The sequence below is a fragment of the Myotis nattereri genome, assembly GCF_964212035.1.
Source record: "Myotis nattereri genome assembly, chromosome: 4".
In the NCBI taxonomy this organism is placed as follows: Eukaryota; Metazoa; Chordata; class Mammalia; order Chiroptera; family Vespertilionidae; genus Myotis; species Myotis nattereri.
Genome location: NC_138079.1, coordinates 94,162,046 through 94,189,998, shown reverse-complemented (window position 1 = coordinate 94,189,998; position 27,953 = coordinate 94,162,046). Strand labels below are relative to the sequence as shown.

The following is a 27,953-nucleotide window of genomic DNA, read 5'->3' as shown; positions in this document are numbered from 1 at the left end:
TTTCTCTGCCTGCCGCCTTGTTTTCCAGGAATCCAGGAGTATTGTAGTCCCCATCAGCCCAAAGAAGAGAGGACCTCGTTAGTTCCTGAAACACGGGGGGACATGGACGCGAGCAGCACGGCCAGCGCGTCCTGACCGCTCGGGCACAGAGCGGGCTCAAGGCAGAGAGGGACCAGACTCTGGTGTGTGTGAAGTCACTTTTGCAGACACTTTAATCACCTGATATTTGTACAGTTTTCTTTAGATCACATGTAAAGGGCGTTCTTTACACATGTGCCATTTAAAAAATAAAAGCGTCTCCTCAAACGTCCCTGCTTCACTGAAAACCCGCGGCTTGTTGGTCGGAATGCCTGCTGGCGCTTGCTTGACTGCAGAGCCCTCACCTCGCTACTGCTGCCTCTGAAGATATGCCTGAAAGGGAAGCAAAGGGATGAGGTGTGGCTTCGGTGCAGAGCACACGGTCACGCTGTTAGTAGTAGTCCAGTTTCTCTCCAGATCGGGGAAAGGAACATCGATGGAGCCTCAAGCCAGGGCTTGTTCTGGGGTTAGCGTCAATGCAGCTGCACGTGGTCAGAACACCCCTGAGCAGCCCTGAGATCACCCACTAAACCGAACTGGGGTCTGTGTCAGCCCAGGATAGTCACATGACACTCCCCCAGTAACTTCCGGTGGCACACAAGACATTATTTCACAGGAAAGACAGGGGTGAACTCTAGAATTATGGGCATTGCCAAGAGAGCTCCCTCTGAGATGCACAGGGATGGAGACGGTGAGGGAAGCGTAAATTCCTATTTTCCATCTTACTCCGAGTGTAAGTGGTAGGTGGGCAAATTCCCTTGTTCTTTCCTCTCATCTTCTCATTTCCCTCCCTGCTCCCCCTCATGCCTGCATGTGGTCGAATTTGTACATGTCCAACGTGAGGAGGGTGGGACCCCAGTAAAGGGTGATGCAGTCACAAAGCCCAGGATGCCCAGTGCACAGGCTGGTTCCCCACCTGGCTATGCCCCTGGCCACTCAGGGCACTGGGGTAGGCTACCCAGGCCATGGGCACAGCCGAGCACAGGGGAGATGCACTTCTCACAAGCCTCCAGCCCCGGTCAAGACCCCTGCCTTGATCCCACCTCTCACCTAACACTTGTGGATCTCCAGCCCCTCGAGGCCAGGCTTCTCAAAATCACGTGGGCAGGCCTGCAAGGAAAGGCAGCCATGGCTTTCGGTCCCACCTGTGCCGGCCTGATTCCGACTCGAGGCCAGGGCAAACCCACCATGCACCAAGAGCATACAGTAGCGCTACGAACATTTAACACAGTCCACATTACTTCAGGATGAGCCTGGTCACATTTATTTCACCTCATTTATATGTGTGGTTAAAAAATTCTGCTTCTAAATTCTGCAGTTTTTAAAATCACCGAAGACTACGATGATAGTCACAGAAGGATAAAAACTGTATGATTCCACTTGTGTGAGGTCCCTGGAGTCATCATATTCATAGCAATAGAAAGTAGAATAGTGAATTCCAGGGGCTGGGGGTCAGGCAACAGGGAGTTTCTGTTTAATGGGTACAGTTTCAGTTTGGGAAGATGGAAGGTTCTAGATTGGAGACGTGGTTGGGGATGGATGGTTGTACAACAATGTTAATGTACTAGATGACACTGAAATGTACACTTGAAAATAGTTAAAATGGCCCTAGCCAGCGTTTCTCATGGTTAGAGCGTCAGCCTGCTCACTGAAGGGTCACAGATTCGATTCCCAGTCAAGGGCATGCCCCTGGGTTGCTGTTCGGGAGTGTGAGGGAGGCAACCAGTCGATGTCTGTCTGTCTGTCTGTCTCTCTCTCCCCCTCTTTTTCTCCCTCCCACTCTCTGAGAAAGCAATGAAAAAAAAATACCCTCAGGTGAAGATTAAAAATAACTAACTAGTTAAAATGGTCAGTTTTATGTTGTGTATATTTCACCGCAATTTAGAGACTAACTGTGGCAGCCTGACTGACGAGGAAACATTCAGCACTGCAGCTGCCAACAGGCCCCTCCCCCTGATCTTCAGTCACTCACCGTCTGGAACACCGTCTGGGACAGAAAGCTGGCTGCGGCTTTGCTGATGTCACTCTCGCCTCCCATCTTGCACAGGATGTAGCCATACAGGTTAGCGGCCTGGAGAGAGATCCCCGCTATCACGAGGGCCTGCGCTCAGACAAAGCAAAGGTCAGTCTCCTGGGCTTAGATGGAAATGTCCCTCCCACACCCAGTGGCGGTGGCTCTGGCCTGCACCTGACGTAGCAGCCAACCTTGACTGAGCACCTACAAGACTCCTGGACACCTTTTAATCACCAACCTGAGAAGTCGGTGCCATTATCATCCCAGAGACACGAAAGTGGCCCAAAGTCCAGGAACTGATGCAAGGCCAAACCAGGACCCAAACTCCAGAGTCCACACCTCTAATCACGCTGCTGCTTATACTGTCTGTGGATATTTTGTTTTCTCAGCGAACGAAACAAGTCATGGCAACAAAATACAGTAGCTCTGAAATAAAACTTCAGAACTCTGAGGCTAGCTTATTCCTACCTAGGAAGGGTTCCCTGTCCAAGGTAGGATGCCATAGGCGTTTTCTATAACTCCCCTCTTAGCAGCATTATTCGTGCACCAAAGGTGGAGACAACCAAAACGGCCATCAATAGATGGAGGGATAAATAAAATGTGGCCTATCCATACAATGGAATATTCAGCCTGAAAAGGAAAGATGTCTTGATACATGCGATAGCATGGATAAACCTTGAAAATGCTACGTTACGTGAAAGAAGTCAGTCACAAAAGACCACATATTGTATGATTCCACTCATAGGGAATGTTCAGAATAGACAAACCCATAGAAACAAAGATGAGTGGGTGTCAGGCTGGGTGAACAGGGGCACTGGGAGGTAGTGATGGCTGAAGGCTACAGGGTGTCTTTGCGGGCGGTGAAAATCCTGAAAGTGATTGTGGTGACGGCTGCACAACGGAACACCTAGAAGCCGTTGAATTATACACATTATATAGGTAAGCCGTATTTCAGCTATTTCCATAAATCTGTCAATAAACAACAATCCACTCCTGGGACCCCTGGTTGTGTGCAGATTCCAAAGCAACGTCAGAGTCGGGTGTTGCCTTACCAGCCACTTTAGCTTCAAGGAAAACAAGGTGCTGAAGAAGAACACAATCCAAATGATGGGGCAGATAATGAGGCCGAGCCAGAAGATCCGGGCTTCTGCTTCGGTGGCGGCGATGCTGTTCGGAGAGACCTGTGTGGGAAAGTGATTCATGCCGTCATGTTCATCGATTCTACATGTTCTGCGCCGGGCGCCGGCCCCGGTGGACTTTGGGTAGGGCAGGATCAGAGCGCGCAGGGCCCGAAAGGAACCCACGGACACTTCCCACCGCCGCTCTCCTCGTGCTGGTTCGCCTCGTCATGGAGAATACCTTTCTGGCTTCAAAAATCCAGTGGCTTTTCCCATCTTCATCGACCTGGTTCCACCAGCGGAGGCCCACCATGAGCCTCCCAGTTACGTTCTAGGAAAAGGGACAGAGTGACTCTCAGCGCACTTTGGGCAAAGGGCAGGTCGTCACCTGTTTGTTGGTGAATAAAACAGAAGTTAAACTTGTACTGGGGGCGAGAGGTGGGGAACTGGACTGTGGTGGTTTCTCAGTCAGTTTTCGAGGCTTCTAATTTTTAATTAAGCTTACCTTAAAAAGTGACAGACTCCCTGAATATATATATATCCACATTAGGTAGAACATTTAAATCTCTGTATATTCTATGTAAACTTTACTAAAGATCAAAGCCATATGGAGTTGTCACCTCACATGGCACATATTTGCAACAGTTGATATCCTGAAGCCATTCACTCCACACTAAACAATGTATTTTCTCCTCTAATTTTAAGTGACTCCGGCTCCGTATTCCTAAGAATGTATCAGCAGTTCCAGCCAGAGCATCTCTTCGCTCAAATCGACCACCTGCATCAGGACAGCCACCACCCGGGCGCAAAGGCATCACAGGGGGGCCTCACCTTCACAGACCAGAAGTCGAAGGACAGAAGGAGGAGCACGGTGACGAAGCAGCCCACAAAGCTTCTGCTGAACCAGTCGCAGCCCACGTAAGTGACGATGGCGCTCACTCGGAAGAACAGGTGGAAGAAGGTGGCCAAGGGGTGCCTAGGAAAGAGCCCAGGAGGCCCCTCACTCCATGGTGTCTGACTTCCCACGCTCTCCCTGGCACATTTCACACCAAACTCAGCCGGGCTGCAGCTCCAGGGGCGGGCGGCACTAAATTAGCAGGCCCGCGACAGTCAGCACTGCTCTCGATTCCTTCCCCTCTTGAAGAATCCCGTACTTTCCCCTCATTTGATGACAAACATCACTTGCCCTCTTTGAAACTGGGTCACCTTTGAAGTGAAGTGTGACCGCGGTCACTCGCTGCCTTCCCACCTAGCAGCAGCAGTGACTGGTTCCCTAAAGCAAAGGTTGGGCTATTACCCAGTCGTGGAGCAGTGGGTCCACGTGCCGCTCATGGGTGCTGTCTCGAGTCATCGGGGAATGCATGTTCCTGGACAGAGGGAAATGAGAGTGATGTGCCAACGACAGGTCTAACTCGTGATTGCTCATGACGAGTGGGACTTAAATGATGAAATGGAGCCTAGGGGGAGACGGGTTTTGTTCACTGAGCCCCGAGGCACAAAAGAAGACACAGAACCAAGGGGAATGTGCTCATCCTACATCAAATGCTTTAAAAGCGTATCTGGAAGATGAGAGACCTGAGGGTAACCAATAACGAGGGACACCCATTTGTCGGAGCAGATAGATAACAAATGCCTGTAGGGGCCAGGCAGGCGACAGCCGTTGGGTGACATGGGCCAGGCAGAAGAGAAGACACTCATGGCTTTCTATTTATTTTGTTAGGAATCCACTTTTGATAGAGAAAAACACTCAGTCAAGATCAAGAAAGCAACAGTGCAGGGCCAATGATGATGGCAATGAAAGCGCCATCCATTGCTAGGGAGGCAGGGGGCAGGCCTCCCTCCAGGGCATGGGACTGTACTCTGCACATCTACCCTTGTACTGCCAGATTCAACATTTCACAAGAAGCTAGAAATCCAGGCTTGGATGGCAAATAGGATTTTAAGCGATGGCTACTAATTCTGTTAATAAAATAATGCAGGCCACATATCATCCTGGCCCGCCAGATGCCCGCTTGCAACATCTGGGATGACAAAGAGGCAGCCAGCACACCTGCAAGGGCATGAGCCTGCTGGGACTTCCCAAAAAGCAGCAGGGTCAGAGTAAGTCAACGAGGGGCTCCTATAGAGTGGGGTGGTTTCACACTCCCAAGGGAACGTGGAGGAAGATTCAGAATCAGAGTTTATGACTTCTGCACCTACTCCTGATGTTCCAGAGGAAGTTCCAGAGGGAGCAGGGGCCCGTGCCCAAACACCAGCCATGCGCCAGAACGTTTATCATCTGTGCCTTTCCGACGCTGGGCTCTCCTGGCAGCCTGGGTGAAAGGCCGGCCTGGACAGAGTACCTGGCACTTTAGAATTAGACGTGATGCCCTGGCCAGGGTGGCTCAGTTGGTTGAAGCGTCATCCCATAAACCAAAAGGTCATGGGTTCGATTCCCAGTCAGGGCACATACCTAGGTTGCGGGTTTGATCCCTGGACGGGGCACATATGGGAGGAAACCCATCGATGCTTCTCTCTCAAATCAAAAAAACATCCTCAGGTGAGGATTGAAAAAAAAAAAAAAAGAATTAGATGTGATCAAAAACGTCCAAATCTGGACTGTTCCAAAAGACAAGACTTTTAGGAATCTCTTATACCCTTTTGGCCTTCCTCTTATTGAGGATTTTCAATAAACTGTCTCTATATAATTTTACCCCTTCACGCTGAAGATAAATGAATCATCTTACCACATTGGAAAGTTCTTCGAAGGCAGAACCATGTTTTAGATACTTTTATATCCCCAACAGTACATGACTTTTAAGATTCTCAGCAAATATTTGTTGTGTTGAAACTTGTAATCGAGTCCTTTAAGGCACACTGGGACATCTGTCCTCTTTGTAGGACAATATAGACTTAAAAGATGTAAGAGAGACCCAAGTGTCCAGTAAAACCTGGAAGTTGGTGTATTTGAATAAATCCCCTGCCCACCACTTCTTTTTCTTTCTTTTTAGGCTGTGGTTTCCTGAAATAAAACACAGAAAAAATTCCAATTGTTGGAAAGTTCTGCTTAGTTGGGAGGTATTATTATTGTCATTCAATCAAATTACTATTATTCGCACAACGCCCAAAGCAAGTAGAAAATGATGCCTGTTGCACTTTCAAATATTGCTTTAGTCCTGTCTTATGCAGGCTGCTGTCTGGACAACCCTCCAAAGCCTCATGCAGCCTCTCTCTGGAATTTGCCCAGCCTTTGCCCCCAGCCAGCGCTAATGTGGCCGCAGACCAGTTTTCTAGTTTTGAGAGTTTTGAAGGCTATGGCTTAAGCCTGTCCATTCTTCCCTGCCATGGGGTCCTCCATCCTGCCAGCATTCTCTCCTGCCACCTCCGCAGTTGCAGAGCAAACACACACTCCGACGCCATCTCCACCTCTCAATGCCACTGGCTTCCAATTCCACCCTCCCAGGCACCCACCTGGTTGTCCCTTGAGAGGTGCCCAACTGCCAGGGTTCCAGTCCTGGCTCCAACCTCAGAGTCTAAGCTACATAACCCCTCAGCCTCAGTCTCTGCTTCTGTACAATGGGTGTGCGAGCAGCAGCCACTTCCTAGGATACTGAACAGATCAAGTGGAGCTGGTGAGTATGAAGTGCTAGAAACACAGGCCGTGCTCGGTAACTGCAAGCAGCTGTTGTTATCTCAGCCCTCGGAGTCACTCGAAACTGTTCCACCTCGAGGAGCCACACTGGAAAATTCCCCTTCTGACCACAACTTTCCCCCTCTCATTCCCCGGGGGCACTTTTCATTTCAGGATTCCCCCAAGACTCCAGATTCCATATTCCCCTGCCCCGATGCTTTTGCTGAAGAACCACCTTCATTCCTCAACTTTAATACGGAGAGTTTTCCACTGGTTCCCCAACGCCCCCTCCACCTGGCCGGTAGAAGCCTGTTCTCTCAGTAGAGGAGGTGGGAAGAATGACAGACGGTGAAAGGGGAAATGAGACCTTCATCAAAGTGTTAAGGTGGGAAGAGGCTCAATGGGCTTTTGTTTACATTTAAAGCTATTTGTGGAGTTCTTGGTCCCAGGACACCTACTGTCTTCCTCCTTAGAAGGAAACACTGAGATGTCTCAACCTGGAAAGTGCATGAGAGTCTCCTGAGGGGCCTTCAAATGTGCACGCTCCTGTCCCACACACGCGGGCGCAGGCTGAGCGGGCCTGGACGGAACCTCACAGAGCTTTGAAAGCTCTGCTCTACACTGGTTCGCAAATGCAGGCCCAGCGCCCCGTTGGGCTCACTTCCTATCTCCGTAACTAAAGTTTCATTGGAACGCAGCCATGCTCACTCATTCGCTGAACTGCAAAGCTAAAATATTTACCCAGAAAGTGTGCCAACCCCTGGTCCAGACCAGCAGGAACAATTTGGTGATGAAATCAGGCTCCACTCAAAACAAACCAAAAAGGAAACAAGCTGCTACTAATGGCCGCTTTTCCCCTAAAAAAATCTGCTTTCAATAGTGGCAGCGTGGGAGCTGCCTGGCCAGCAGAACCAGCGATTATGCTGGAAGTCAGTAGCCATTTCTGGACAGTTGAGGGGCGGTGACGGGGAAGGTGCACAAGGAGCCTTCTGGGTGCTGAGATGGTCCACATCTTGATCATATGTGTACAAATTCATCAAACCATATGCTTAAGATTCATGTGCTTAACTGTAGAACACTACACCTCAATAAAAAAATGTTTCTGATTGAAGCCACTGACCAAGGAAAAATGTTTGCAAGTCACACTAAAAATTCTCCATGTGATACAGTCCAGCAAATGCACGCCTCAGGATTTACCCAAAGAAGTTGAAAATGTACGTTTGCACACAGATATTAGCACCTTTATTCATAATTGTCCAAAAGAGGAAGCAGCTAAGATGTCCTTTCATAGGTGAATGGATAAACTGTGGCACATCTACACAATGGAATATTACTCAGCACTAAAAAGAAATGAGCCATCAAGCCAGGAGAAGTCATGGAGGAACCTTAAGTGCATATGACTAAGCTAAGGAAGCCAGTCTGGAACGACTACGCACTGTTTGACTCCAGCGATATGACATTCTGGAAAAGACTAAACTGTGGAGATAGTAAAAAGGTCAGTGGTTGCCAGGGGCTGAGGGAAGGAGATTGACTAGGTGGGACACAGAGGATATGGGGGGCAATGAAACTTGTCTGTATGATACTAGAATGGTGGACACATGTCATTATACATTTGTACATGCAGAGCATAAACCCTGATGTAAACTATGGACATTAGTTAATAATAATATATGGGTTCATCAATTGTAATAAATTGAGCAAGATTTTTTCATAATTTGGGGTGGAGAGAGGCTTGTGAGGACTGTATTTTTGCTCAATCCTATATAATAAAAGGGTAATATGCAAATAGACCAAACAGCAGAACAACCGAACAACCAATTAAAGCGTAATATGCTAATGATATGCTAAGGCTGCTCAACCACTCGCTATGATGTGCACTGATGACCAGGGGGCAGACAGTCAGCTGGTCGACCAGTCGCTATAACGTGCACTGACCATATGCTCCAACCGGTATGTTAGCTTGCTGCTGGGGTCTGGCCTATTGGGACTGAGTGAGATGGGCCAGACACGCCTTGGAGTCTGGTGGGGTCCCTCAGCCTGGCCTGTGCCCTCTCGCAATCTGGGACCCCTCGGGGGATGTCAGAGAGCTGGTTTCAGCCCAATCCCTCAGGCCATTCCCCTTGGGAGGGCGCTAGACGCAGGGCTCATGGCTGGTGAGCACTGCTGTGGCAGTGCAAGCCTCTCACAATCGGGACTGGGGTTTACTTTGCTACCACAAACAGAGCATCTGTGATGACATCTAGCATCTGCTTCAGAGTAATTCGGGGCGGGGAGTGGGTGGGTGAAGATGAAACAGGATGGCCATGTGCTGATCATGACTGAACCTGGGCAGCCGGAACAACACGGTCATTGTTCTCTGTACTTTTATGTAAATTTGAATTAAAAAGTAGAAAAAGAAATCATCAAGGCAGCCTCAACTTTGCATTGAGGCCAAACGCCTTTCGGAATAAACCAAGCCCACGGGTTGATATTCTAGGGGCTATGTGTTGTCAAAAAATTAGAATAAAAAAATTCCAGACCTAAAATTCTCCAATTGAGTATATAGCCATTACAGTTGGATGCATGAGGAAAATTCCAGAAAGCAGGTCCTTTCTTCTGCACTTACCGGTCCCTCTGCAAAGAAAGGGCCACTGCTATATGGAGTACAAGTGCCTACTTGCCCCCCACCCCAGTCCCCACCTGGACAGTGGGTACAGTGAAGGCCAGGAGCCTAAATTCACATTTGAGCCCCATCCTTGCTGTGTAGCACCCTGGACAAGTTACTAAACTCAGAGCCTCAGTTTGCTCACCTGTTAAATGGGAGACCATTTTCCTCAGATGTCTGAGGCTTCCAGGAGATAAAATTCCCAGGATGCCAGACCAGAGGGTGGTTGTGGCTAACAGTAATCTCCCCGTTTGACTCATTAACAGTCAAGATTTTTGAGAACAGACAAAAGTGTGAAAAAAGCCTTGATCAGTGATGTCAGACATGCTTTTCCCCATTGTTTAAAGTGAGGAGGGTGCTACTGTTTATTTCTTCAGCCCTGACACCCACTTGGAGTCAGGTGGGTCTACTGCTAGCAGCAGTATCCACCGTGAAGATGTGGGCAGAAGGGGACTTCCAGAGTGAGAGGAAGACAGCTAGGATGACATCTGCCTCCTTCAGCCATTCTCCATCTGGCAGCTTCCCGCGTGCCCTGGAGCTTGTTAGGAATGCAGGACCGGCGGCCCCACCCCAGACCTCCTGAGCCCAAATCTTCATCTTAACAAGACCCGAGGTCAGTGGTCGGCAAACTCATTAGTCAACAGAGCCAAATATCAACAGTACTTCTTCAAAATAGACTCGCCCAGGCCGAAAACCGACTTCTGCGCATGGGCCATGAAGTTTCAATCGCACTGTACTTGTGTGCCCACACGTGGTATTTTGTGGAAGAGCCACACTCAAGGGGCCAAAGAGCCGCATGTTGCTCGCGAGCCGCAGTTTGCCGACCACGGCCCTAGGTGATTCCTATGCTCATTAAAATTGATGAATCTTCCTCGGTTCCCTTTTCAAGATAAACCAGCTCCAGGAACAAAGCAGAAAGGGATGGAAGGATCCCATGCCTGAAAAAGCAGAGACCCCTGCAAGCCTTCAGAAACCCCATGCTCCAAGGATGAAGCACTGGGTGGAATCGGACTTTTCTTCTCTAGAATGCTCCCCAAGCAATGCTAGCACCATCATCCTTCAGACTCTGGCTTCCTGTTTCAAACAATAGCACATCGTCCTCCTCCTCCAAAATCTGAGCCGGAGACTGCCGAGTTTTCAGACTGTTGGGATGTCTGAGTAGATGCTGATTGCTAAGTCCTCACAGCTTTGATTCAAAGGTCAGCACGACAGAGGTTTGAGTGTGGAAGTGAGTAAAAGAACAGACTTCCCTCTGGTGACCACTGTATTCCCTCTTGTTTCTGTTCTTTATTTCTTTTTAAAGAGACATCCCAACCTTAGAGGCTGAATATGCTCAGGCTGCAAAATGAAAGTGAACCCCAGGGACAAGTCAGTGGGCCCCTGGTCACGTGGCCCAGGCTGGACCCTGTGTGGAACCCTATCTCCTCTGCCCAGAGCACCTGGTGATCCCCACCCAGGCCACACCCTCCTGCTGCTGCTGGACTCAGGGACCAGATTCCTTAGCTAAAGACCGAGAGTTTTTGAGTACATGCTCAGAGTAGCACCATTTACAGTCACTAAAAGGTAGAAACAGCCCAAATGCTCATCAACAGGTTAGTGGATGAACAAAATGTAGCACAACCATACCATGGGATATTACGCTATATTAGTGGCCCGGTGCATGAAATTCATGCACAGAGGTGGGGGGAGGGTGTCCCTCAGCCTGGGCTGCACCCTCTCCAATCTGGGACATCCCTCTTGCAATCCAGGACTGCTGGCTCCTAACCGCTCACCTGCCTGCCTGCCTGATCTCCCCTAACCACTCTGCCTGCTGGCTGGATCGCCCCCAACTGCCCCCACTTCCGGACTTACCCCCCCAACTGCCCCCCCCCCCCCGGCTTGCTCGCCCCCAACTGGCACCCCCTGCTGGCCTAATTGCCCCCAACTGCCCGCCCCCCAGGCTGGCCTGCTCGCCCCCAACTTCCCACCCCTGCCTGCCTGCTTGCACCCAACTACCCCCCCCCCCGCCCCCACTGGCCTGCTCGTCCCCAACTGCCCCCGTGTTGCACAACTGAGACATTCCCTCCCCCCACCCCCTTCCCGAACAACTTGGCCAAGAACTAAATTGGTCCAGATGGGAGATGTTTGAGAACCGAGGTTTGACTGTAGAGGATTTCAGTTTGGGGTGATCAAAAAAGTTCTGGAGATGGATGGTGGCGATGGTTACACCACAGTGTGAACATATTTAATGTCACTGAACAGTATACTTGAAAATGGTTAAAATGGTAAATTTGATGTTAGGCATATTCAACAACGATTTTAAAACTTTGGAAAAGAAAAGGGAATGGGTGCATGCTACAACAGGAAGCTTGAAAACATTCTGCTAAGTGAATGAAGCCAGACACAAAAGGTCACATGCAGTGCACGCCTGCGCAGCCATAAACACTGGTGACAGTGCCAATGGCATGGGCTTGCTGGGAAGATTACATGATAATGGGAGTGCATGTAGAAGGGCTTAGGACACTGCCTGGTGGGCACCAAGGGTTCCGTTAGTGCCAGCTAATTCATGGGAGTAACCATCCCACCACCCTCCTTTTGTGTAAGGCAGTGCTCCACATGGGAATCACCTGGTCCAAGCATGTCAAACCAACCGGCCGCGAGTTTGACATGCTTGAGTCTCTTGTTGAATGAAGCTTCTGATTCAGGAGTTTTGGGGGCGGGGAGGGGGCTGAGAGTCTGCGTTTTAATGAGTCCCCAGGAGATGTCAGTGCTGCTGGTCCAGAGACCAACCCCAGGGGAGAGCGGGAAGCTGTCGCAGGCTGTGTGTTTCCCAGGCAGCAGTAACAAAGCACCACAAACTAGGTGACTTAAAACAACAGAACTTGTCTCACAGTCTGGAGGCCAGCAGTCCAACATGACGTGTCAGTAGGGTTGGTTCCTTCTAAGGGCTGTGAGGGACCCTCTGGCCTAGGCCTCCCTCCTGACTTCCGATGACAGCTGGCACCCTTGCAGTCCACAGCTTGTAGCCGCATCATTCCGATCTCTGCCCCCATTGTCCAATGGCCTTCTCCACCCGCCTGTCTTCTCGTGGCTGTCTTTTTATAAGGACGCCAGCCATATTGGATTAGGGGCCCACCCTACTGCAGTATGACCTCATCCTAACTAATTATATCTGCCAAGACCCTGTTCCAAGTAAGGTCACATTTCAAGGTACTGGAGGCTAGGGCTTCAACATGCCTTTGGGGGAAGATGACTCTGAGGAAGGGACATCTTTTCTAGTCGCAGGAAGTACAGACGAGTGCAGGAGTGGGCAAACTTTTTGACTCGAGGGCCACAATGGGTTCTTAAACTGGACCGGAGGGCCGGAACAAAAGCATGGATGGAGTGTTTGTGTGAACTAATATAAATTCAAAGTAAACATCTACACTAATAAAAGAGAAAAATGGTAATTGGCGCACGGCGATACCTTTTTCATTGGCTAATCAGGGCTATATGCAAATTAACTGCCAACTAAGATTGGCAGTTAACTGCCAACAAGATGGCGGCTAATTTGCATATGTAGGCACAATGCAGGGAGGCGAAAGGGAAAGCAGGAAGAAGCCCCCTGCCACTGACAGTGATCGGAAACCCAGGGGGGAGCTAAGAGCTGGGGGGCAGGGCAAAGGCCGCCTTTGCCCTGCCCCCAGCCATGATCGGAGAATCAGGCGCCTTTGCTGCCCTGGCCAGTGATAGCAGGAAGTAGGGGTGGAGCCAGCGATGGGAGCTGGGCACGGTCGAAGCTGGCAGTCCCAGGAGCTAGGGGTCCCTTGCCTGGGCCTAAAGCAAAGCCCACGATCGCGGCGCCCCCCGCTGCCACTGCATGTCCCCGCTGCCTGGGCCGGACGCCTAGGCCAGAGGCGTTAGGCCTGGGCAGGGGCGGAGCCTGCAACCGCGGGGAGCTGGGGGTCCCCTGCCCAGGCCTGACACCTCTGCCGGAGGCCTCAGGCCTGGTCAAGGGGCCGATATGGTGATTGGTGATCGGAGGGTGATGAGGGTCAACTCCTCTGGCTGAGGCATCAGGCCTGGGTGGGGGGCGGAGCCGGGGATTGGGGGGATATGATGGTCCCCTTGCCCAGGCCTGAAGCCTGGGTCAGAGGCGTCAGGCTTGGGCGGGGGGTGGAGCAAGCGATCAGAGGGAGATGGGAGTCCCCTGCCCAGGCATGATTCCTGGCCCAGAGGCCTCAGGCCTGGGCTGGGGCCAGAGCCAGTGATCGGGGGGAGATGGGGGTCCCCTGTCCAAGACTGACACCTCTGGCGGAGGCGTCAGGCCTGGGCAAGGGGCCAATCAGGCGATCGGAGGGTGATGGGGGTCAACGCCTGAGGGCTCCCAGTATGTGAGAGGGGGCAGCCTGGGCTGAGGGACACTCCCCCCCCCCCCCACACCCAGTGCACGAATTTCGTGCACCAGGCCCCTAGTCATTACATAAAAGGGTACAGTCTTTTTTTTCAATAGTTTTATTCATTTCAAACGGCCGGATCCGGCCCGCGGGCCGTAGTTTGCCCACAGCTGGACTAGTGGCTGCTTTGATAGCGAATCAGCACCAGAACCTGTCAACCCATAACACCTGCCTGGGGACAAAGGCACCCAAAGGAAAGAAGTGAGCTAAGAGGGGGACGGAGCGCTGCTCTGCAGAGGGCAGGGTGCTGGGAGAGGGGCAGTGAACTGCCCCAGGGTTGGCGCAGAGGCTGTGCTGCTGGCATCAGGCGCATGCGCTGTCAGCCAGCTGTGGGTTCTGGAGAGAACCAACTCCCTGCGGAAGAGTCATCTTTTCTGGGTCGCAGGAAAGTGTGAGCTCACAGCGGCTTTAATGGCAGAATCAGCACCAGAACCGAAGTCTTCACTCAGTCTCAGCCCAGAGTTTCCCAGATCAAGTTGGTGACAACAGTGACTCCGAAAAATACAAAGGGATGATCATCAGCCCTGCTTGATGCACTTCCTAGCCCTGCAGCCTAAGGGCTGACGCAGATGAGCGCTGGCTGGGGCTTCCAAACGCCATTCTCCAAAGGAGCCAGGGGTCCTTGGGGAAAAGGCGATGGTGGAGAGATGCATACGAGGAGGCTGGGCCCTCGACACACCCCAGGTAGCAAGGAAGCTGTCAGAGACACCAGAGTCGAGTCAGAAAGACTCAGGAGCCAACAGGAAAGGACTCCCACTGGCCAGAGGTGCGACAATTTAAGCAGCAATAAGAATGTCTTATCCATGAGTCATGTGATTCTTTTTTAAATATATTGATTTCAGAGAAGAAGGGAGAGAGAAACATCAATGATGAGAGAGAATCACTGATTGGCTACCTCCTGCACACCCCACACTGGGGATTGAGTCAGGAACCCCGGCATGTGCCCTGACCAGGAATCGAACTGTGACCTCCTGGTTCATACGTCGACGTTCAACCACTGAGCCAGGCTGGCCTGGCAGTCATGTGATTCTTAAACTAAACCCTCAGTGGACAGCTGTAGGGGATGTTGGGGAATGATCTCATTACTTGAACAAAAATGAAGGATAAGAATCAAGTATCTATTATGCTATTTTTCTACGAAGTATGCCTTGTAATGACTATATATTTGAAGAGGGAGGGTTTCTCTTTCTAGATTTCTTCGGCTCACAGATGAAGACAGAATGATAGAATTAGAATGCCCCCATGACGCACGCCCCAATGTTAAAGAGTAGCCGCTGAGGACACCCAGGCATTAGGAGCTCTCTGATGGAAGAACACACTAGAACCACCCAGCCCAGCTGCTCCCAGACCCTGACCTTGAGGCTCAGTGGAGGTAAGAAACATTTTTTATCTGCAGCCACTAAGTTTGGGGGGAATTTGTTATGCAGCAATAGCTAACTACTATAGGCTCTAATGCTGAGGACTTTTAACTGTGTAAAACCCACGTTCTATTTAGTCAGGTGATTCCCAGGGGCGGGAAGGACAAGGAGATTGGGTTCCTCTAAGAATCAGGGTGGTAAAATGAAGACTCCCAGGCTTCCTTAAAGCTGGGGGAGGGAGGAGAGCATGAGGCCAGCTGCAGTTGCACTCACCTCTTCTAAACAGGAGACTTGGGGTTACTGACTGAGGGAGAGACAGAGAGCAGAGCAGCCAAGCACTGACTTTCAGAAGGCCGGAGAGGAAGTCAGCCGGCAGGAAGGTGCGCAGAGCAGGTGACACTCTGGAGAGGCTGAAGGAGGTAAGGGACCTGGGTTCCTGCTCGTTTTCACCCCTGTTGTGAGTAGGGTGCTGGTTGTTTGTTTGCATTGAAAGTAAAAAGTAGAATTCACCCATTTATGTGCTTTTGTTTCTGAAGAGCTGCTAGAGTCTGCTAGAAGTGGGCAGGATTTGAAGGCATCGAATATTAGCTCTCGTGTGAGCTTGGATCTGTTACTTGGCTCTTGGGAGCTTCCGTTTCCTCATTTGCAAAATGGAGAGAATCCTTCCTTAAATTGCATTTTTTTTTTTTTTTTTTTTTTTACCATTTAATATTTTGGGAATCAGGATACATCCACTAATGCAGCGGTTCTCAACCTGTGGGTCGTGACCCCTTTGGGGGGGCGAACGACCCTTTCACAGGAGTCGCCTAAGACCATCAGAAAACACATATATAATTACATATTGTTTTGTGATTAATCACTATGCTTTAATGATGTTCAATTTGTAACAATGAAAATACATCCTGCATATCAGGTATTTACATTACGATTTATAACAGTAGCAAAATTACAGTTATGAAGTAGCAACGAAAATAATTTTATGGTTGGGGGTCACCACAACATGAGGAACTGTATTAAAGGGTCGTGGCATTAGGAAGGTTAAGAACCACTGCACTAATGGTTGCAAATATTAATAAGGTATTTATTTTCTACCTCCCAAAGCTATAACTGAACCAGTGCACTTTAAAAACAATAGCACCTTAGGGACAAAGAGCCCAACTTACAAATTATTTAATGGGAGAACTGAGTGAACTCATATTAATTCATTCAGCAAATACTGATCACTACCACAGCCTGGGCTGTGGGGCACCATTAAACTGGTGTCTTCATTTTTCATAACAGTCTGTGACATTTTAAAAAACAGCTGTGCTTTCTGGTAACAAAAGGATGTTCCAAATCCAGCCGACTGGTTTCTGCCTCAAAACTTGGAACTGACTCTCTCAGGTGTCGTGGATTCTTCAGGTGGTAAAGAGAATCAAAGACCAAAATCCAGTTCAGTTGGTTAGGTGACATCCCATGCATCAAAAGGTTGCTGGTTTGATTCCTTGTCAGGGCATATGCCCAGGTTTCAGGCTTGACCCCCAGTAGGGGGTGTGCAAGAGGCAGCTGAACAATGTTTTGCTCTCACGTTGGTGTCTCCCTCTCCCTTCCTCTTTCTCTCTCTCTCTAAAAAATAAACATAAATAAATAAATAAAAGACCAAAACCTGGGGGCTGAGATGCAGATAAGAAGTAGTGAAGGGCAAAGAAAGAGTGCCATTTCTGGGCTACCTTTTGAGTGACCGATCTGGGAAACAAATGTTCTTTTAGAACAGAATGTCATTTCTACAGTGTTTCTGCCCAAAATCATGACTGGGATCCAATCATGAGAAACATCAGACAGACCCAAGTTCAGGTACATTCCTCCAAACAGCTGGCCACCACTCTTCAGAAACTGTTCATGTCGTGAAAGATAAAGAAAGGCTGGTAACTGTTCCAGATTGACTAATGGGCAATGGGCAAGCCTGGATTGGCTCTTGAACTGGGGGAAAGGACACTGGACTATGAATTACGGATTAGATATGTTCCCCAGTTTCCAGCATACTCTGCTTAGGTAAGAGAATGCCTTGTTCTTGTAACACACAGGGAAATGTTTAGGGGGCGGGAAGCATGGTGTGTGCAACTTACTCTTAAACACTTCAGAAAACAAATACACACACACACACACCAAAGTGTTAACACTTGTCAGTTCTTTGTACTGTTCTTGCTATTTTCTGGTAAGTCTGAAATTATTTCAAAGAAAAGAGGTGTTTTTTTTAAGACTTTACAAAGACATTAATTCAAAATATTATTTTCCAACTTTACATATTTTGTTGCTGTATTTTACAGTTCTTTCGTCTGGGGTTCCATTAGCCACCAACACTCCCATCGCCCTGAAAGCAGGACATTTTATAATTGCCGTGCATGCGTACTTATTGTTTGCAGATGACTCTGGTAGTCAAAACAATGACTACCACGGAAATTGAAACTAGTTGAAAGTGTCTAAGGATATAGGATTGAATTTGTAATCAACACATAAATGTCTTCAGTTGATTTTCAAAATCGTTTAAGAAGTATGCAATTTTAATGAATGGAGCTTAAAGCAGCAGCACTACATTTAAAAAAAAAAAACCCTAATTAACCAGGCACATGCTAGGTCCAAGTGCAGTGAACAAATGGACCCAGTCCTGCCCTCACGGACATCACCAGTCTGTGGGGGAAGAAGGGGCAGAGAAGCAAACGGGCAATTTCAACTCAGTGTGAAAGTGTCACTAATGGGGTAAGAAGAGTCACCATCAGAATTTTCAACAACTCACACAGCATGGCCACTGTCCAGTCGGAATGGTGGTGCAGCGTCCCACCAGCTGTCCATACTGTTCCAGGTACTGTTCCAGGCGCCAACCCTTTAGTATGGGAGTCAGGCGGAGCACCTACATGGTTCTTGGTTATTTACTGACATTTTAAGAAAACCCAAGATGTGGACACAAAAGTCAGTCATCAGGCCTGGGGTCAGACACGGGGCTGCAGGGGCTGAGAGAAGGGGCACATGGCTCAGGATAGGGGGTGCTTCTTAGCATTGATGAGGATTAAGATCCAAAGGATATGGGATTCCTTCGGGAGAGGGTGATTAAAATGTTCTGGAATTGGACAGTGACGATGGTTGCATAACCTTTTGAATGTACTGAAAACCACTGAGTTGTACACTTCAAAGGAGTGACTTTTTTTTAATATATATATATATATATATATATATATATATATATAAAATTGATTTTTTACAGAGAGGAAGGAAGAGGGATAGAGAGCTAGAAGCATCAATCAGCTGCCTCCCGCACACCCCCCACTGGGAATGTGCCCATAACTAAGGTACATGCCCTTGACCGGGGTCGAACCTGGGACCCTTCAGTCCACAGGCTGACACTCTATCCACTGAGCCAAACCAGTTAGGGCAAAGGGGTGACTTTTATGGTGTGTGGATTATATGTTAATTTAAAACAAAGTTTTAAAGACATTTTAAGATCTAAGGGACAAATTTAGGCAGCAGAGAGCAAACGGTATACAAAGACTGGGGGATGAGCAGGAACATGGGGGCTCAGGGTAAGTAGCCTCGTATGGCCAGGCACAGCCTGACCCCCAAGGTTGGGCCCTCGCAGACAGGCCCCTCCATCCCTTGGCCACAGCTTCTGGAGGTCTGGGGAGAAAACCACGGCATTAGAGAGGAATTCCAACTCAAAGCCCCTCGCACCCCTTGAAAGTAGAGATGCTATCGATGGAATAATATTTGCTCCTCACTGTCCTCAAGAAGTGGTGGTGGTGGTGGGGGGGGGGGGGCTGTAAACTCAGGTGCTTACAGGGCCAACCTGAGTTGGTAAATAAGTCAACTGGGTGGGTGAGGGCTGGGGCTCACCCAGAAGGGGCATGCCTCACAACTCAACTCAGCCCATCCTCTCAACTCTAATGGCTTCTCAGAAGAAGTCAGCAATCCAGATTTTTAAAAATTATTTAATTGCATACTATGAAGTGGAAGAAGCCAGTCTGCAAAGGCTATATACTATATGATTCCAAATATATGGCATGCTGGAAAAGGCAAAACGAAGGAGACAGCGGATCCGTAGTTGCCGGGGGTTAGGGGGGCGGGTGGGGGAGTGAATAGATGGAGCACAGAGGATTCGGGGTGGAGGGAGGGAGGCACAATGGAAATAGTTTATATGATACTGTAATGGTAGGTGCATATCATTATGTTTGTCAAAACTCATAGAATGCACACCACCAAGGGTGAACCCTAATGTAAACTATGGGCTTTGGTTGATTATGATGTGTCAATGTAGATTCATCAATTGTAGCAAATGTTTCATCTGGTGCAGATGTTGATAATGGGGGAGGCTATGTGTGGGAAGAGGCAGGAAGGTATATGGGAAATCTCTGTTCTTTCACCTTAATTTTGCTGTGAACCCAAAACTACTTAAAAAAGAACGTTTAGAAAAATAATACAACAAAAAAATTTATTGAGGTGATATTCACACCACATAAATTAACCATTTTAAAGTGAACAATTCAATGGCATTTAGTACTTCACAATGTTGTTCTAAAACATTTCCATCAGTCCAGAGTAAAACCCCTCACGCAGCTGCACTTTCTCCCCATTCTTCCCTCTGCAGCCCCTGAAAACCACCAGTCTGCCTTCTGTCTCTGTGCTGAGTCAGATTTCAAATGTGACCCATTCCAATTTTTAGATTTAAATTCACATTCATTTAAAATACTTCCCTAGACTAAGAGTATCTCTGAGGCTTAGAGTCAGTCAGCTGACTGTCCTTTTGCAGTTTCTATTCTAAAGTATTTTAAAATTCAGGGGACAGATAACCTGTATTGAGATGCAGAGAAAATATGAGGCTCTATTAATGTATTTGTGGCTATTTCTGAGTCATTCTGGAAGCCTCCTTGCTCCTGTGATGAGTGAGGAGTGAGTCATTGGCCATAGAACCCTCCCTGCTGAGCCCCTGTGAACATTTCCTTGGGGCGGGCAAAGGGCCAGCCCTGGGCTTTTCCCCTTGGATTCCAACCCATGTGCATTGAGCTGGTCTTTACTAAGTGTGAGCATTCCTTATTTACCCAGAAATAACAGCCTGGAAAAATGTCCCAAGCCCCTGGGAGCACAGCAGGATAGCACAGCAGGAGCCTTTCACACTCAACACCCGCTGAGTCAGCATGTTCCCTCAGAGAACCTCAAGTTCCCTGGGGGTGCTGACGAAGGTGAGACTTTCTGGGAATGCAGACCTGAGACCTGCATCTGGGACCCTGCCTTCCACCACCTCTCTCCAACCTCAGCAGCCCCAGACCGGCCCCTGGAAGAATCTGGACAAAGGTCAGCATGAATCGAGTTCCCTTGGGCATCCCTGGGACACAACCAGTCCCACCCACCAGCATCTTTCACGCTTCATGGGCCTCCTAGTGGACCTCCCTGCTTCCTTTCTTGCCCAACAGGCCACATGGCAGTCACAGGCAGCTTTCTCAAGTGTCAATCAGATCTGACCATTCCCTGCTCATCTACAAAGATTGTCTGTCAAAAGCAGGCAAAATTCCAACCCCCCCAGGGGAATCCTCAAAGCCCTCCACATCCCTTCTCCTAACACACCTCCAACTGTGTGTCTTCCTCCCACTCTCCCACTGGCCTGATTCCCACAATCCCTGCAATATACCTAGAGGCCCGATGCATGAAAATTCGAGCAAGAGTAGGCCTTCCTTCCCCCCAGCTGCCGGCACCCGCTTCCCTCCAGCACCTGGGACCTGGGCGGCTTCCCTCCGGCCCAGGCTTTGTCCAGAAGGACATTCGGAAGGATGTCCAGTCTAATTAGCATATTACCCTTTTATTATTATAGAAATGTTCACTGTCTTACCCCTAATCAAAATGTCAGCTCAGGAGGGCAGGGGCCTCTGTCCCCTAGAACTGTGTTTGGCACACAAAGGTCCTTGAACATTTTTGTTGATTCAGTGAGTAAATGGGTGGGAAAAAGAACAAACCAGTGGTTCTCAAAAGGCAGCTGATTTGGGGCCTCCCCAGCATTGTTTGGAAACACTTTTGTTTGTCACAACTAGGAGGCTGCCACTAACATCTAGTGGGTGGAGGCAGGGGTGCTGCTAAACATCTTACAGGGCACAGCGCGGCCTTGCAACAACGGATGCGCAGTCCCAAACACCAGTAGCATCAACACTGGAGTAAATGAGTGAATGAGTTAAATCTTTCAGTCACGCTGTCCCATATCAAACATCAAAGAACTTGACCAATGTCCCCTTCTGATCATCAACTTCCCTAATTGTGTAAGTCACAGTTCACCAGAAATCTCTCTTCAGTGATTTGATTGTTGGGACAGCATTCAATTTCATGTTAACAAGAAATATAAGTAAGAGGAAGCTAAGCAGCTGTAAATATAAGGAGTTAATTTCAAAATGTGTAATTCCGTGCCCTAATCAAAGAGAACTGAAATTTCTAGTTCCTTGATTTTATGGGTTCTTTTCCTTGGTAACCATAGACCTTCCTTAAAACTAAATAATCAGCTCTTGGTGAGACCTGCTTATGTGTCATATTTCTATATTTTTAAAGTAGATTTTTAGAATGGGAGAGGGGCAGGATGACTTGTTCCCCAAAGTCAGTGGGAACAGAGGGACCCCAGAGGGCAAGGGGTCCTCACTTATTGAGGCAAACAGACTTCCTGGAATCACAACAAAGAACAACCAAAATCTTCTCTTCAGTGTGTTGGAGCATGATGTCTGTATGTGTGTGTATGTGTGCCTGTGTGTGTGCCTGTGTGTGTGTGTCTGCATGTGTCTGTGTCTGTGTGCCTATGTTGATTTCTGAGAATGATGGGCAGCCACTAATGTAACATCTGTACCATAACCTGTCCCCTCTCCTTCCTTGCCCCCCACCCCAGCGGCTTCCCTCGGTCAGTGTCAAACACAGAGGTGTCAGGAATGCAAGGAGTTCCTTTAAATACAAATTTAACTTATCCAAATCCACACCCTAGAGAAAGAGATAATAACCTAAGTCAGGGTTCTCAACCAGAGTCACTTTGCCCCTGGGAATATACCTCACCTCACAACTCTGGAAAGAGGGGAGCAGTGCTGCTGGGACTTAGTGGGTGGAGACCAGGGATCCTGTGAAGCCCTGCAGGGCACAGGACGGCCCCACACAGAGACTTACTCAGCCCCAATATAAACAGAGCCAAGGCTTAGAAAGCCAGTTCTAAAAGGGGAGGGGAGTGAGGCATAAGACGAAAGCCCTGGAAATGCTGCTCCCACTGCAGAGCTCACCCCTGTGTTGCTCCTAAGCACAATGTAATATGAGGTCAGGCTCTACAGCAAGCCGTGGGCAAACTACAGCCCGCGGGTCGGCCCGTTTGAAATGAATAAAACTAAAAAAAAAAAAAAAAGACCGTACCCTTTTATGTAATGATGTTTACTTTGAATTTATATTAGTTCACACAAACATTCCATCCATGCTTTTGTTTAAGAACCCATTGTGGCCCTTGAGTGAAAAAGTTTGCCCACCCCTGCTCTACAGCAAGCATGTCAAACTTGCGGCCTGCGGGCCACAAGCGGCCCACAACGAATATTTTCACGGCCCAACCAATATAACAGTATGCAAGAAACGTTTTAATAAAAATTCATAACTTAATTTTGACAATATCCTGTTATACATAATTACTAATAACAAACTACAACGCTCGCTAATGACTGATTACTATAATTGTGTTGCATTCATTTCTCTTACACGACTTACGCGCAGGTGCTCCATTTCTCTCCACTAATACTAGGAGCAAATATTTTAGCAGCTGATTGCCACATCATTAATCTTGGACTGACTTGTTTGGTGTGCGTAACAGGAAATATTTCACTTTCAGAGAACAAGAAAAACAGGTTTATTTGCATTACCCTCATTAATTTGTGCAGTTATTCAGGGTCTGGTAAATTAATGTTCAAGAAAAAGTACTAATTTTTATAAAAATATTCTATTATTTTATGTTAACATTACTCACTTATTTCAACCCTTTGTATTCAGCATGTCTCTATCGAAATAAACTTACGTTTCTTTGGTTTATTTGAAATTTGAAAATTGAAGCTTTTGTTATTTTTGTGGCCCACAGAAACTTAAACCTTGTTTATTTGGCCCGTCTTCACCTTTGAGTTTGACATGCTTGCTCTAGAGAGCCTAACTCCCCACCCTGCCACTTAACAGCTGTGTGACATTTGGCAAGTCACTCAACTCTTTCCCTCAATTTCTTTCATCCTGAAACCAATAAAAATCAGAGCGTCTACATCATAGGTTTGTAATACAGATTAAATGAATTATAATGAGCAAAACACCTAGAATAGTTTCTGCATATAAGTGCTAGGAAAGTGTTTGCTATTACTGTTTTTCATTCAAAATCACTTCCCCTAAAACACAGCCAACAATTTCCTCTGCAGCTCATTTTGAGGAACAGCTTTTATATCCAACATGGGAAGATAAATTGACATGAAAGACTACTTGAAAGGCAAAATGTCATTCTACTGGAGACACTGGTTAGAGATTTGCAAAGATAGTTTTGATTTCATGTGGGTCTTGCCTGGGGACCTGGTCCCCACTAACATGTGACTCCCCTTGGCGTTCTTCTCATTGGATGCCCCCTGGGCTGAGTGAGGACCAAGCACGAAACGCTGACCAAACCAACCCTAACAATTCCCACCCAAATCAGGTCCAAGGAACCCGTCTGAGACCAGAGGAGACCATCCTGCTTTGGGTGGGAATCCATTGAAATCCATGACCTAAATCAGCAGTTCTCAACCTGTGGGTCAAGACCCTTTTGGGGTCGAACAACCCTTTCACAGAGGTCGCCTAAATACATCCTGCATATCAGATATTTACATTAAGATTCATAACAGTAGCAAAATTACAGTTATGAAGTAGCAACAAAAATAATTTTATGGTTGGGGGTCACCACAACATGAGGAACTGTATTAAAGGGTCGTGGCATTAGGAAGGTTGAGAACCACTGGTCTAAATGAATTTGTGAAGCCAGTGCCTTCAAAGCATAAACTTTCCACAGGAGGGACAGTCTCCCACTCCAAGGACAACCCCAGCGCGACGTCCTGCTCCAGCTGAGGATGTGCCTCTGCCCCAAGGACACAGAAGTCCCACTTGGGGTCAGATAACAGGTACCATTTATGGAGCCCACATGAGGTGTCAGGGCTCTCACGGTCTTGTTACATAAGTTTGTCACTTGATTTAGTCCTCTTTACACAAACCTACGATGGGACTAACGTCTTCCTCATTTTACAAATGAGAAAATGGGGATCCGGAAGGTGCCCTGACTTGTTCAAGGTCACTGTAAACAAAGGGTAAACACCAGGCTTGCCTGGGAGTGACCTGCGTGGAACAGCCCCTGGGTTGGAGGAGCTGAGCTGGCAGGCAGGTAGCCGTCTCGGTGAACAGAGTCATAGAAAGGTTTGCAGGAAGCAGATGTTGAAGCTTCTAGGCTTCAGGGTGACCCACAACACCCTGGCCTTGGCCTCTGGCGGCCCGACCTGGCCCATGTAGGTCACCGACACCAGGAATGTGTGTGGGGTGGGGGCTGGGTCTCCCAAGGAGATGAAGATGCCGTGTCACGGCCGTGTATCCTTCTTTCGTTCCAGCTAGGATTCTGATCGTGTCACTGCCCTGTACGAACTCCACCTCTAGAACTGCACTGTGCAGTAGGGTAGCCGCTGGGGCTATTTAATGCCGGAGGCTAAAGCGAACAGCAGTCAGCGTATTAAAGCTAACAGACCCGGCTGGAAGGCCCTTGGTTACACCAGCCACACATCAAGTGTCAGCAGCCACATGTGTCTGGTGGCTACCCAATTTGACAGCACAGATATAGTAGATTCCCATCTAACAGAATTCACACATCCGTAAGTATAAGCCCTTCAGGGTGTGGGCCCCAGTCTCTGCCCAGACTGCTTGCCAATAAACCACTCTCAGCTCCCTAAACTTATCTTAACTCTAAGCCTGTGCTTGTGACACCCCATCTTTTTCCCTGCTTTAGCTAATTACCCACTACCCCCACCCCCATTCCTCAGGTCTCAGCTCAGCTGTCACTTCTTCCCTTGCCCAGGACAAGTGCCCAAGCATGAAACACTGTCGTAGCAGCCACGGGCATACCTACACCCTATACCCCACACCACTGGTTTTCAATGAGGGCAAGTTTGCCTCTGGGGGGACATTTGGCAGTGTCTGGAGACATTATTGGTGGGTGCTTCTGGCATCTGGTGAGTAGGAGCAAGAGATGCTGCTAACCATCCTGCAATGCCCAGGACGGTCCCTATAGCAACAAGTGCCTGGCCCAGAATGTTGGCAGTGTCGAGGCTGACCATCTCTGCTCTCGACTGGGCAACTCCATAAAGGCCGGCATACAGGAGGTGCTCAACAAACACTGAGCTTAGATGCTGTATAAGATTCTTGCCCCAGGGTCCCAGTTCTTTCACAATGTCTTTCTCTGATCATTATGGTAGGCTGAATAATGCCCCCCAAAACATGGAGGTCCTACTCCCCAGAACCTGTGAGGGTTACCACATGTGGCAGAAGGGACCTTGCAGATGTGATTAAGTTGGTTGAGATGGGAAAGTTATCCCAGACCATACAGCCGGCCCTTAAATGCACTACAAGTAACCCTATAAGAGGAAGGCAAAGGGATTTGACACAGAGGAAAAAGGTAATGTGAGAATGGGGCAGAGAGTATTTGAAGATGCAACACTGCTGGCCTCGAGGATGGAAGAAGGGGCCCCAAGCCGGCAGCCACCAGATCCGGAAAAGACGAAGGACAGATCTTCCCCCCTGGGCCTCCAGAGCGAGTGTGGCCCTGCGGACACACTGGTTTCAGCCCGTGAAACTGATCTTGAACTTCTGGCCTCCAAAACTGTCAGAAAATACATTTCTGTTGTTTTAAGCCAACGAGTTTATGGTGATTTGTTACAGTGGCCCTGGGAAGCTAATACTGTCCTATCTCATTCTGAGGTTTCTTGGATTTGGATCAGAGAACGTAAAAGGAATGGCATGTAGGTGCCAGGCCCCCACGCCTGCTGGCTCTGATGGGCGGGAGGAGAGACGGAGCACAGGTGAGTGAGTGCGGCTGAGCTCTGGGTGTTTCTAATGTGGCAGCTGCTGGGTCATCAGCAATCATGTTCATGGGTCATTTTTCACACCTTAGTCCTGCCACTTTCTGTGATGCAGCGCCTCGGGCAGGAAGTGATTCGACCCAGGACTGCCTGGCTGGCTGGCTGGCTGGCTGGCTGGAACTAAAGCAGGGGTTAGAATAGAAATCCAAGCTGCCCACCTCTCCAGCCTCCTGCCAAGCCCTTTCTCCTCTCCCATCACCCTCCAGACATAGACGATTTTCTCTGACCTTCCAACACGGCCTTAGGGTCTTTGTACCTGCTGTTCCTCCGGGTGGAAATTTCCTCATTCAGGTCTCAGCTCAAATGTCACCTCTCCAGAGATGCCCTCCCTGACTGTGCTAAGGCAAGTGGTCTTGCCCAGTCACTTTCCCTTTTTTCAATCACACTGTTGACTTCCCCCCAAATATCTTTGTTTGCCTGTTCAATGTTAGGTCCCCCCCCCCCTCCAGACTGCAGGCTCCAAGCCCTTGTCCGCCTCTCCAGCCTCCTGCCAGGAGGGCAGGAACTTTGATCTGTCCAGGGTGTGTCTCTAGCCCATGCCTGGCACACACTAGGTGCTCAATACATTCTGAATGAATGAGTGAGTGAATGAATGAACGTGGAATGAATTTGCAGCTTTGGGGGATTCCTGCCCACAGCCAGTCCAAACATACCTGATCTTGGCTTTCCGAAAGGCCAACTCCTCTTCGTTGCCAAAGTCCAAGGACACATCCTCAGTGTCGTCCACCAGGGCCTGGGATGGGGGTGGAAGTGGGGGTGGGGGACACACCAAAGGCGAGTGACAGACCCGCCCGCCCGTGGTGCAGAGCCCACCCTCATCCTCCCTGCAGACCGGGCCCCTCCCTTTCGGCTGCGACTCAAGGCCATTTGGGGTCCAGCCAGGCCCAGGCCCCCGCCTCGCGCATCCCTCCTCCTCCTCCTTGTCTCCCCAGCGCTCCCGCAGGCTCCTCCCATCCTCACCATCATCCTTCCACGCCCAGCATCCCTGCGGCCCTACCTGCTTCATCCTCCCTGGAGCCCACCTGGACCCAGTCCCGGGCTCCGGCTCCGCCTCTCGCCGCAAAAAAGCCGGGATGCCCCTCAGGCCACTGGCCGCAGACCTGATGGGGTCGCAGCCTGCGGCCGCGCTGCCGCCTCCGCGCAGGTCTCCTGTGGGGGCGGGGCGCGCGGGCCCAGAGCGCAGTCGCGGGCTGGGAGGTGGGCTCCCCCGTGCGGGATGGGGCGGGGCCTGGAGGGCCCCTGGCCCGGGTACTCGCTGGGGAGTGGAGAGATGGGGTGCAGACAGAGCGGTGGAAGGGAGGGGGCGATTTGAACTCAGAGCGGGAGTTGGGCACCTTGAACAGTGATCCTGGGAGGAACACAGGGGCTGGATCAGTGAATGAGGTGGATGTTCCATAAGTTTCCAATGAGCGAGTGAATGAGTGAATGAGTGAATGAATGAATGTCAGTGTTGGGCAGCCCCACTCAGAGTTTGGAGAAGTCAGTGTTTCCCAAAAGCCTCTGATCCCAAGAATTTCCCAGGCTCCTTAGTAAAAGCAGATTCCCGGGCCTGGCCCTGGAGATGGAGAAGCC

General features: G+C 49.2%; 2 protein-coding genes across 6 annotated transcripts in view; one reads left to right on the top strand and one right to left on the bottom strand.

Annotated features, from left to right (window-relative positions):
* NUBP1 (NUBP iron-sulfur cluster assembly factor 1, cytosolic) overlaps window positions 1-15,749 on the top strand; it is a 34,344-nt gene extending 18,595 nt beyond the window's left edge. Inside the window, exons 11-13 of one of the 3 annotated variants that reach the window (XR_013995836.1) lie at window positions 3,916-4,128; window positions 15,072-15,251; window positions 15,524-15,749. Coding sequence is in view for 1 of the 3 variants with exons in the window: in XM_081088689.1 (XP_080944815.1) it covers window positions 29-135 (107 nt within the window). In the remaining 2 variants the exon portion in view is untranslated. Of the gene's footprint in view, window positions 1-28; window positions 308-3,915; window positions 4,129-6,200; window positions 6,247-15,071; window positions 15,252-15,523 lie in introns of those variants that run through there. The other 2 variants (XR_013995837.1, XM_081088689.1) reach the window with 2 other exon arrangements.
* On the bottom strand, window positions 195-27,554 carry TVP23A (trans-golgi network vesicle protein 23 homolog A). 3 transcript variants are annotated; one of them, XM_081088690.1, is made up of 8 exons: window positions 27,379-27,554; window positions 27,035-27,114; window positions 4,042-4,186; window positions 3,452-3,541; window positions 3,145-3,273; window positions 2,051-2,179; window positions 1,129-1,188; window positions 195-411 (listed from the first exon to the last, which is right to left on the bottom strand). In XM_081088690.1, exons 1-7 carry the CDS (start codon window positions 27,385-27,387, stop codon window positions 1,129-1,131), a joined length of 642 nt encoding a protein of 213 aa, XP_080944816.1. In that variant the 5' UTR covers window positions 27,388-27,554; the 3' UTR covers window positions 195-411. The 3 variants fall into 3 exon arrangements, with proteins under 3 accessions (XP_080944816.1, XP_080944818.1, XP_080944817.1); XM_081088692.1 differs by lacking the exons at window positions 27,035-27,114; window positions 27,379-27,554 and adding exons at window positions 4,508-4,577; window positions 5,937-6,211; XM_081088691.1 differs by lacking the exon at window positions 1,129-1,188.
* Between the last annotated feature and the right edge of the window lie 399 nt (window positions 27,555-27,953).